This window comes from Pelodiscus sinensis, chromosome 3 (genome assembly GCF_049634645.1).
Source record: "Pelodiscus sinensis isolate JC-2024 chromosome 3, ASM4963464v1, whole genome shotgun sequence".
Taxonomy (NCBI): domain Eukaryota; kingdom Metazoa; phylum Chordata; order Testudines; family Trionychidae; genus Pelodiscus; species Pelodiscus sinensis.
In genome coordinates, this window is record NC_134713.1 from 111,998,288 (window position 1) to 112,010,561 (window position 12,274).

At 39.4% G+C, this 12,274-nt stretch overlaps 1 protein-coding gene across 4 annotated transcripts in view; it reads left to right on the forward strand.

Moving 5' to 3' along the window:
- ZDHHC14 (zDHHC palmitoyltransferase 14) overlaps positions 1 to 12,274 on the forward strand; it is a 145,648-nt gene that overhangs the window by 104,906 nt on the left and 28,468 nt on the right. For all 4 annotated transcript variants that reach the window (XM_006114986.4, XM_006114988.4, XM_006114987.4 and 1 more), the window contains exon 4: positions 10,031 to 10,168. In XM_006114986.4, coding sequence (XP_006115048.1) covers positions 10,031 to 10,168 — 138 coding nt within the window. The remainder of the gene's footprint in view (positions 1 to 10,030; positions 10,169 to 12,274) is intronic.

Here is a 12,274-nt window from a genome sequence, read left to right on the forward strand (position 1 = left end):
ATCTTTTAGCTGCCTAGAAGGGTACACTATGCATTTATTGAAGCAATTATAAAGCTTAATATTTTCAGGGTCTTAGTGTACTTTTAATATATATACATAAACTTCTCTTATCAACCATGTTTCACATTTACAACTAAATGATTTGCTAAAGGAATAGAGGGATTAACTGTGGTTAGTGAATTAAATTATTTCAGATCAGCCTGGGAAAATTTTCAAATATGCTGATTCTGTCTCTTAAAAATTAGATTTAAAAAAATGATGACGGAGACTTATGTATAAAGTGGAAGAATCAGACACATTTTTCTACCTGTTGTTCAACTCCAGGTCAGTTTCTCAGTTTTTTGAATGAATCAGTCTGAATTTAGAAAATATTCTTTCAGTGCTGACAGAAAAGAGTATTGCTTTTCAAAAGGGTGTTTTGCCAATTCACCAATCTCTGGTATCTGGTGCTTAGCTAATGACTTCCACCAGTTCAGTGGTGCGACTTTCTTTAAAATATCAGTAAACATGTACTGCTTCAATGGTTTTCCATCAGCCCTGAAATTTATTATGGCTGACAAAATCAATGGATGATTATTAGATGCTTCTTTAATTTTGTTGAGAATTTTTTTCTTCAGTGTCTCTTGAAGTTCTGTGTTGTTTTCAACAGCTTCAGTAATATAGCAACAATCTTTCTGCAGTTTGTCCTATGCTATGGAAATATGCTGAACTTATTTTCTATATTTCTTGTTAGTTCCTTGTTGACTAGTTTACCTGTGATAGTTCCATCTTCTTTATCATGATATTATTCACATATAGTCATCAAAATAGACGAGTTATTAATATGTCGTTCAAATCAGTCAACCACTGAATTCCATTATACATCTTAGGGGAGAATTAGTTTGGGTCTTCCTCCTTTTTTCAGTGACACTTGAGAGAAGTATTGTGTAATTTCAGCAACGTTTTCCTTTATTTCTGGAGTTTGATTAAAGTCTTTGGCTAAACGATGCATCAAATGAAAACTAGTGTAAATTTCAGACTCTTTTAATTATTTTCTTCTAGATTTCCTCCCATCTTTGCTACACTTGAAGCATTGTCTGTGACAAAATTATTCACTTGAATTTTTGTTCACAATGGTTGTAGCTTTTACTGCTGCTGCTTTTGAAGTATTCTACTGTATGAGCACTTCGTGCTGACTCAATTGTTTCTGTAAGGCTATGTCTAGACTACATGGCTCCGTCGACGTAGCCATGTAAAATAGTTTATTCGGCATAGTCAAAGAAGCAGGGATTTAAATAATCCCCGCTGCATTAAAATAAAAATGGCCGCCGCGCTGTGGCGATGATCAGCTGATCCAGTACAGCATAGCAGTCTAGATGTGGCACAGTCGACAAGGGAAGCTTTTGTCAACAGCTCCGGTAAACCTCATTTCACAAGGCATAACTCTGAAGCTGTGGTCATTGCAGAGAATGGCATTCATAACCCTTTACTGTCTAATCTAAGCCTTGAAAAAAAATGGTAAAAACAATCACTCTCTCAGTATTACATAGTGTATTGCTTTTAAAAAATGCAGTTGTAAATGAAAGCTGCCTCCTGCTGCAGCTTTTTGTTCTGCTGTTTAAATGATGGAATTTATTCTAAACTTGGTTTTCTAGTGAAAATAATTAATCATAAGGATTATTTAAATCTATGAAACTATAATTAACAACTTAACAAGCATGTTTAAAATTCATAAATGTCTAATGGACTCAGTGGAACATTGTGATGAAACACAGCACGGTGTTTCCTAGAATCAGTGACAGAGTCTCACGATCCATGATGATTTTGCCAGTCTCTTGCTTAAGTCTTGGGTCCCCTGTACGATCAATCCTTGTTATAGTTCACAACCTATTGTGCCATATTTATAAAGCTTGACCTCAAAAGTTAGATTTTCCATTTAAGAAGTACCAACTTAGGCACTAAAGTTCTCCTTCCCATCTTGAAAGATGTCACTTTTTTCAGGCATTAATGCTTTTGGGTCCAAGCATGAACAAAACTACTTCTCTAGATACTCACTGTCATTATGCAAAAGTAGTTAAGGAATTACAAAAAAAAGAAATCTTATTTGGAAAGTGATTATAAAGTTACCTGTACATACCATACATATTTTTATTATTCCAAAAAATATTTCAGTATTCTTTTGTGGTCACTAATATTGCACTGCATGATATAGACTCTTTGCCCATAGATCTATAGTTATTAGTGCAGTACAGATTAACTTTTGGTGTTGAGCCTAGGGAGCCCCAATTAGGCAGGGGTGGCTAAGCAGCTCTAGCTCAAACAAAAGAATATGTGCTTACCTCATCTTACATATAGTAGTAAACAAGGTTTTGAGACAAGAGGGAGACAAGGCAAATCTGCATTTCAGCATACACGGGGAGAAAAGTGAGCTTTGGAGCACCTTCACTCTCAGATTCCACAGCACCAGCACTCTTACTGTTTAAATAAACCTTGCTTTAAGGAATAATTCTCAGAAGAATCACTTGAAAGAGAGAACGGACTATGGTAGTGAAGGACAAAAACACCCCAGATATCATCTCTTTTGCTTGTTTTTTCATGTAAGATACACACAGAAGTCAACCTTTTGAGCTTTGAGGGCAGATGCTGACTTGAGAATTTGGTCAGCTATGTTGATAGGAACATGTGGTAAGGATTTTACCTTGAACAAAATCTAGTTTTAAGTTTTAGCACTAGACAGCATTTTATCTTTATTTCTCTTACAGTCATTTCTGACTTTAATGCCTTCTGTTCACTTAAACTCTGTATCTTTGTAGTTAAACAAAACCTGGTTTATTCTTTATCCAGTGTAGAGTTTAAACTGAATTGTTTGATTGATCTAATTAAAGTAGCAAACTGTTGAATACTGACACCTTACGGAAGCAACAGACCTCTTAATATTTGAACTGTCAGGAAGAGCACTGAACAGTGCAGAACACACATTTTTGGGGAAAATCCAGGACTGGAAGTGTGTCAGGGTCACTCTGCAAGTGGTAATCAAGGCTGGTGAAAGTCAGAGTGTTGACTAGAGCATTTCTGGCAGACTGCAGCTCTATACAGATGTTCAGGTGTGACCTGCATACTGGTTAGCTGTTTGTTAGGGGCCCAGGTTGTGAGCAACAGTAGCAGAACACTGTGGTTGCAGGTCATTTGATGACACAACCCCTCACTAGTCGGGATTACACCATGGAAGGTGATAATAACATAGTCAAAACAGAATTTTTACACAGCATATTATTTACCCGCTAAAGGCCTCGATTAACATTTTTATTGAGTCTCGAGTATGGTGTCTAGGAATAGTCAAAAGAAAGATTACTGTTTTTTTATTTGTCTGGTTTGCACCAACCAGCCCTCAACTTCTCAACCTTTGAGCTCCAGGCAAACATTTTGAAGGTCAGGTTGAGGGTGTGATAGGCCACTTACCTGTAAGGCAACCGGACATCCTATCCACAATCATCTGACACCCTTCTACCCAAACTGGACTTCACCACCATGGACAGATGGGTATTGGACACTGTCAAGAACAGTTACTGCATCCCCTTTTCGTTTTATTCCTCCAATTCATACCCTACCCTTCCCTCTTCAGGGACCCATCTCATGAGAACATTCTAATCCAGGAGCTCAACCACCAGCTCCATCTGGGAGCGATTGAACCCATGCTCCAACATCACAGAGGGAAGGGTTTCTACTCTCAGTATTTCCTTATAACAAAGAAAATGGGAGGATAGAGGCCAGTTTTCAATTTAAGAAGGCTCAATCACTACATACATCTTTTACTCCAAATATATTCTCACTGGAGACCACGCAGGGTTACACTAGTATGGGTTTACTGTTTGAGGAATTAGCACTCCACTATTTGCACTACAAGATTAAACTAAAGAAAATAGAGCTGCCACTAAAGGTATAAACTAAACAAGATAGAGCTGCTACCAAAGGTGTTTAAACTAAAGAAGATACAGAGCTCTCTCACTCTCTCTCTCTCTCACACACACACACACACACATACACACACCCCTCTTCACTCATTCACACACATTCATTCCTGCCCTCAGGCACTCTCATACTTACACAGGCATATGGGTTGCAGAAGGAGCAAAGGCATGTAGATCCTGGAGGGTCTGTCTGCTCATCATGGCTGGGGAAGCTGGTCAGGAGGAGAGACACTGGCTATAGAGAGGAGTTTCTCAGGAGCAGGGGAAGAAAGAGTCTCACATATGCTCCCTCTCCTTATATAGTGTCTGGCTCCTGTGACTCATTCACCTTGTCATCAGGGAGCATGCCCAGACTTCCATTTATCCAGCAAAAGCAGCAGTCTGTGATGACTCATTACCATGTGCTCCAGTCTTACATTGCAGCTTCAAAAACACACACACTCACTCTCTCCATTCACTCAGGGGAGAATGCAGTTTAGAGCAAGTTACAAGCAAAGTGGCTGAGAGTTACAAAGTTTACTAAGTTGCAACTTACAGTAAGTTTGAGAGTTACAAAGGTTGACAAAGATTACAGCAAGTTGCAAGGTTTGACAAAGATTACAATGAGTTGCAGTTTAAAACCTTAGACCTTACAGTTAGTGTCGTTTCAGAAAATGCATGAGTAAAATCAAGTAAGCTCAGGCAGAGGCTTGTTTATACAACATCATCTGCAAGGGTTCAAGATGGTTGCCCTATCAACAGTAATCCCTGCCTTAGAGAAAGGAGATTGGGTATCGATCGTCAAGATGTGTACCAGAGGCCCCGGCTTTACGATGGCCCAATTTACAACCTCCCCTCACTTACAACCTTTTCCGTAAGTGTGGAAGGGGCCGAAATCCCCCAATTTACGTCCTCAGCCCCATATTTATGATGGTGTACGATGCCTGTCATAAATGCAAGCTGGAGTTAAGATGCTCCCGACTTGCGACGCTATCCTCAAAGCCGATCGCGTCACAAGTCGGGGGCAGCCTGTACTTCCATGTGTCAATTCAGACAGCACACAGAAAACACCTTTAATTCACAGTCAACAATGGACATTTTCAATATAACATGCTCTCCTTCTGTCCACAGCTCCAGAGGGTCTTTTTCCAATCTGCTAGCTTTCATGGTAGCATACCTTCATAGGTGAGGAGTCACTATATTTCCATGCCTCGACAACTGCCTTTTAAAAGCACAAACATATCAGGAGGCAGAAGACGCAGTCATGTTGACTATGTCAACGTTTCAGAGCCTACATTTGCAAATAAACCTACAAAAATGCAAACCAAAACCAACACAAAAATTAGAGTTCATAGGAGCCCACCTGGACTGCACAGTGGTAATGTAATAGACTGTATTCCACAACAATGTTTCCAGACAATCACAGAACTGGTAGAAATCGCTCAGAGTAGTCCCCAGGTCACTTCAACTGTTGGGTCACACGGTCACAGCTACCTTTGTGGTATAATATGCCAGATTACACATGAGACTCATGCAGCTGTGGCTAAGGGCTATTTACAAGCCAGATTTCCACAGCATCAATTCCTATCAAAGTGAAATAGTCCTTAGCTTGGTGGACAAATCCAGGCAATGTGTACAAGAGAGTACTTTTCCACCCACAACCACCATCCATAACTGTCACCTCAGACGCATCTCTCCTGGGTTGAGATGCACACACCGGCAAACTCAAGGTGCAAGGTCGATGATCCCCAAAGGAATTCAAGTTACACATAAACGTATTAGAGTTCAGGGCAGTAAACAATGCTTGCCAACACTTTTTATATCTAATCTGCAATAAAACAGTACAAGTTTCTGCAGACAATCAGACAGCCATTTACTACATAAACTTCCAAGGCAGAGCCAGATCATAACACTTCTGTATGGAAGCAGTCCAGCTATGCAGATGGTGTAACCCATACCACATACATCTTTGAGCCACCTATTTGCAGGACAAGGATAATACCACGGCAGACACCCTCAGCAGGAACTTCAGTTCAAATCATGAATAGGAGAGCAATACCAATCTCCTATTACAAGTGTTCAGTCAGTGGGGATTCCCTGTTGTGGACTTGTTTGCAACCAGTGCCAACAAGAAGTGTTCACAGTACTGTTCTCGTTTGGGCATTGTCATGCATGCTTTCTAGGGGATGCGTTCACAATAACATGAAGCGCACCACTATCATACGCGCTCCCCCCAATCCCACTTCTCCATCGAGTAATCAACAAGATAAAGCAGGACAGGTCCACAGTAATATTAATCATTCACTGTTACCCCAGACAGACATGCCTTACCTGATGCATATGTCTACAAAGAAGCCAGGGCATTTCCCCATGCTCCCTCATCTCCTGACTCAGAACTGAGGTCACATACACCATCCACAAGTCCATACTCTCCATCTGCAGGTATGGTTTCTGACTGGCTCATCTCAGTAGAGGCAACATGTCCTGGACCGGTACAAGAGATTCTTCTCAACAGACACAGAATAACTAGGAAAAAGTCACATTTATAAGTGGTGAAGATTCTCTATGTGGTACCAACAGAAGCAAATGGCTCCTGTGACTGCCTCCCTACCTTTAGACCTAAAGTACTTGTTATCTCTCAAAACCTCAGAGCTCTCATTTAACTCATTAAAGGTTCACTTGGCTGTGGTAACTGCATTTCACCTCTCAATAGATAAGTCTCTTTTTACTCACCCTATCACTAAACGTTTTCAAAAGGGAATCCAAAATACTTACCCACCAACAAAGAACCCAACGACACTTGGGATCTCAATGTAGTACTTAGGGCACTCACCCGCAAGCCTTTTAAACTTCTCACCACCTGTTCGATGCTACACCTATCCATGAAGCTGGTTATTTTAGTCACCTTCACTTCTGCCAGAAGAGTAGGAGAATGTGACGCTCTCGTGGCAAATCCACCTTTCACAATATTCCACAAGCACAATGTTATTCTATGCCCACACCTGAAATTCCTCCCAAAAGTCCCAAATACTTTTCATTGTAATTAACCTATTTACTTACCTGTTGTCTTCATAAAACTCCATGCAGGTAGCAGAGAGGCTATGTGGCACACTCTTAACATCCCTGGAGCAGTCGCATTTTATTTGGACAGAACAAGACAGATATGCAGATCTCCATATTATAATCTCCACAGGTTATTTGTGTCGACTACAGAAAGATCCATGGGCATACCAATCTCCAAACAGAGGCTGCCCATATGGATCATGGCCTGTATTAGATTGGCTTACTGTACCTTTGGATGGGACCCTCCGCTACAGCTACGTGCTCATTCCACAAGAGCAATGGCGATGTCTACAGCTTACCTGAATAACATACCTCTCATGAACATTTGCAGATCTTCCACAGTCTTTTGCTCATGCCTTTACAAAACACTGGGCTCTTGAATCTTATCTGTCTCATGACACTCACTTTGGCCAGACAATATTAGCTACCATGCATACTAATGATCAGCTGAAGCTCAATCCTCCAAGCATGAGTACTGCTTCATCGTCACCTAAGGTGGAGCACCCACCAGGACACTTTTCGAAGAAGAGAGGGTTACTTACCTTGTGCAGTAAGGAAGGTTCTTCTAAATCGTTGTCCCTGTAGGTGCTGCTGCACCTCCCCTTCTTCTCCTCTGCTTTGGAACCATCTAGACAGAACTGAAGTTGGCTGTGCATGTGGAGTAGCTGCACCGGTGCATGCTGGGTGCCCCCTGTGCGCAGCCTACCGAGGGCACTGCTACCTAAATTCTCTGACTAGAGATGCAGTGGTGCTCTAGACACTTAGGGTACGTCTAAACTACATGGCTCCGTCAATGGAGCCATGTAGATTTGTTTGTTTGGCAAAGTCAAATGAAGTCGCGATTTAAATGATCGCGGCTTCATTTAAATTTACATGGCTGCCGCGCTGAGCTGACAAACAGCTGATCGGCAGCCCCGGTAAACCTCATCCCACGAGGAATAACGGGGCTGCCGACAAAGGGCTTTGATGTCGGCAGGGGAGCGTCCAGACTAGCGCGCTGAGCGGACAAACAGCTGATCAGCTGTTTGTCGGCTCAGCGCGGCAGCCATGTAAATGTAAATGAAGCCGCGATCATTTAAATCGCGGCTTCATTTGCCTTTGCCTATGTGTCTAATCTACATGCCTCTGCCGACAGATCCATGTAGTCTAGACACAGCCTTAGGGAGCACCACTGTCAAAAAACCTCCCTTACTGCACGAGGTGAGTAATCCTCTCTTCTAATCATTTTAAGAGCTCAATGTGTATTCCACGACAGCAAAGAAGCTTACAGCACCCAACATTTTAAACACCTGAAATATTTATCGGTAGCTTGATAAGATTGAAGATGCTGGTTCTGAATTTTCCTCATTCCCAAGAAGGTTCAGTAACTTTACCCTAAATAGCCACTCAGGAATTTGAAATAGATTTATAGCAGAAATATATGGTCCAAACAACTGTCACACAAAACCTTGAAAAAGCTAATAATCTAGTAAACTCAGATGTCTGTTGTGCATGCTGTTGAACTTTCTAAATCAAGAAAATCCTAATACATTCTTCAAGGAAATTCTGATATGTAAGTCTTAAACATAAAAACACAATAAGAACAAACTAGTGTGTTTGGACAGATGTTCTTTTTTTGGTTTGTTTGATTGGGTTTTTTTTTTTTTTTTTTGGCATAGACGTTGAAGTTTCAGATTTATTGCAAGCCTTTCCTGTATAACTACAAATAGTTGGTTAGCATGTGTCAACAGAGACAGAAAAGTTAGGGAAAACCAAACAGGTCTGGATAGGAGTTAGACTGAGAGAGGGAGAAGGCATAAAAGCATGTATGTTATTTTCTAATCTTGGATTCCATTACAATTTAAAAATTTTAGAGACACCATGTGGGAGAGGCAATTTTTTTAATTGAACCAACTTCTATTGTAAAGATAGACAAACTTCCAACTTACACAGAGATCTCCTTCAGATCTGAGAAACATACTCAGAATGTCACAGCTAAATAAATGGAAGGTGGAACATTATTCTAAAGAATGAATGCATATTCAAGGTACCATTCAAGATGAAGTAGCCTATTAATATGCCTCCAGTCATAGGGGAGAAAGGAAAGGGGAGGCAGGGAACCAAACGCTAGTAGATTTCTACCATCATGACTGCACTATTCATTAAACTCTTTCTGGAAAGCTCCCACACTAGCGTCAAATTCCTGGGAATCCCAATCAGCTTCAGCAATGGAACCCTACAGACAACTATATCCAAGAAACCCACATATAATCATGCCTATCTTCAGTGATCCAGTAACTACCCCAAATATAACAAGAAATGAGTAATCCAGAGCCAAGTGTTCAGATATCATAGAATTTGCTCCAAGGAGAAATTCCGGGATAGACACATACAGAACCACCTTTACCAAACAAGGACAGCCCGCCAGAGAAGTGGATCATGTCATAGAACACAATAGGTAAAATAACTAAGACAAAAGAAAAAAGAAAGAAAAACGAAGTCTTAAGTGTAACCCTTTTCCATCAATCAGTATCATTCTTTTGTCATAGGAGGGATTTCATGTAGAAGTGTTGGTTCTAACAGCAAGGTGGAAGATACTATTAACTGAATAACAGAAGATAAAATATTTTATGCACTGTAATTGATGGGTGGTAATGGTCACAGGGAAATCTCAAACGTATAATCTAAAATTATAGCACAAAATTACAGTAGTAGGTAGAGTTTACAGCTTTTAGTAGAAGAGAGACTACATTGAAGACCAAATCAAATCCAAGTAATTAAACTTGTACTGTATATGTGATAGTGATAATGTGTATGCTTATTTCTCTAGTTGTATTAAGCATACGTTCATGAACTTTAACAGAAAAGCACCTCTGTCATGCATTAATTCCTTAAATAGTTGTAACATTGCATTAAAATATGTTTATTTTCTAAAAAAATTCTCTGACTAGTTTGCATATACCAATTAAATCACAATTTGTTTTACACTATTTAGAGGACTTTTCTTGTCTAAAGTAGCACTTTATTAATTATATTCCATTTTTTTCTACCTCTCATTTCAGAACGGTTTGATCACCATTGTCCCTGGGTAGGCAACTGTGTGGGGAAAAGAAACTACAGATTTTTTTATATGTTTATTTTATCTCTGTCCTTTCTGACAGTCTTTATATTTGCATTCGTTATCACCCACATCATCCTTCGTAAGTATGCTGGCGAAATCAGATTATGTATGTAGCCATTTGCTTGAGTTTTTATTTTTAATTTAATCTTTTGATCATCTAGGGTTTGGGGTTTGTTTTTCTATCATTTCTCTGAAATTTCAGAGCCTCCAGTGATATGCCATGATATGGCAATCTGAATTCCTATGCTAGGCTTCCTGTAGCAGAGCTTATAAAGCAACTTTTAATTTTCTTTCAGCTTTGTCATCTAGTGGGCAGTTCCCTTGAGGACTAGGCCATATGCTTTGTGCCCACAATATTATACTGCAGCTAATTCCATTTGGACAAAGAGGATTTTTTAAGCGTGCTCTTCCACAGTAAGGACCTGCCATCCATTCAAAAAGTGTAATTAGGGAATATGTTTTAACTGTTTTACAACCTCTGTTGATTTCCTCTCTAGTTTTACATCTCCCTCTATTCTGCATTTTTTTTCCAGATAGTTTGCCTAGACATAGACATGCATAGAGATTCTTGAATGGATAGACATTCTTAAAACATCCCTGCACATTATAGGGTGTATGTGATAAGATAGTGTGAGTGTTATAATCATGAGTTTGATACTGGTTTTTATATATATGCTGGATTGTGTTTAGAGGTATTTTGGGTGGGGAGGGAGTTTCTATTGCTGATAAATCCTAATAATCCCAATATATATCTCAGCTTCCTATAATTGAAAAAGTGTTTCAAACTCCAGTACATTTTCAAAAACTACTGGTATCATCTGTGGGAGAGAAGGATAGCCTCCCTTGAACTGCCTTTTTTTCTTTTTAAGGCCACTTTCAAAATTGGGCCTTTTTGGTAAGGTTGCTTTATGCTGCGTATTAGTTCAAACATTATACATAGTTCATTCCAGCTTTTGGTGTAACACATTTTACAGCTAGCCTCTTAATGGCATTGCTCACAGACATGGTTCTACAGAAAAACCTGCCTACATATAATTTTTTTAATTATTTGAATCCTACAAAAATGAAGCTGCTTTCCTTTCAAAAACAAAACCTGCCTCAGCATGTGCACTTTAGAGGAAGAATCAAAGACTTTTCACAAGATACCTAAAAATGTACAGTATTTAAGATCCTTTCAAATGTATAGCATAGACTAAAACCAAGATCAGTTTGAAATATGGAGCACTTACTTTTATAGTGTGTCCTTTCTGCTAGGCGCATCAGTTCTATATTAATAATACTTGGAATATTATAATTAGAAAAGCATTCATAGTCCTAAATAAGGAAACATTAATTATTGGAATTATTTTTATTGTTTATTATTTAAACCTGTGAGGCATTTATTTTGCATGTTTAGGGAAAGCATGTTATGAGGAGGAATGTTTTTATCCATGCCCTTATTCTGGTTTGCCTTTTTAAATGTATTTTAAAACCTGACTTATCTGAGAGTATAAACCCTTTGCAGTTATGAATTGATTTCCCTTTCCTTCCTAAAGACTGGGGTGTTTTTTGTAAAGAACATGAAATCCCTGAGATAACTCATGTATTTGATTTCAACACAGCAGGTGAATTTACCAGTTTACTATTACTTTACAGTGGTCACCATTGGGAAAAAAAAATATTTACCACAGTCATGGTAAATAGATTAAGATTGGGGCAGATATTTTCACACTATATGCTTGAACAGCACATAACACGTTCTGGATGTTGCAGATATTGTTCAGTAAACATTAGATGCTGACATTTATTAAGAACCATCTGTGCAGGATTCTTGCTCTGGAGTTTCATCACCCTAGTATGAGACACCAAAAGTTTTTTTGGTCCCCAAAGGCAGTGGTAGCAGGTAAGCATTTGAGCAACCTCCGCACTGAAGATTGATTGCTACACCACTGCTTTAACCTTAGCTTTTGGATGTATCTAGTCCTTTCCTGACAGCAGTCTTTGAAGGAGCTTTCTGCCAAAATTGTATCTAACTGCAGCTGCAACTCTTCAGCTCCCTTAGTGCCTGTCCTGCTTCAGGTATTTTTTCTGTATTTCTTACCTCCGAGAGCCATTTTTTTTTCATCATCATCTTTGTCTTCTTTTAATCCTGCAGTTGTTTAGCTGCTGCTTGCCAATGAATGTTGATAGAGGAGAAGTCTCCAGG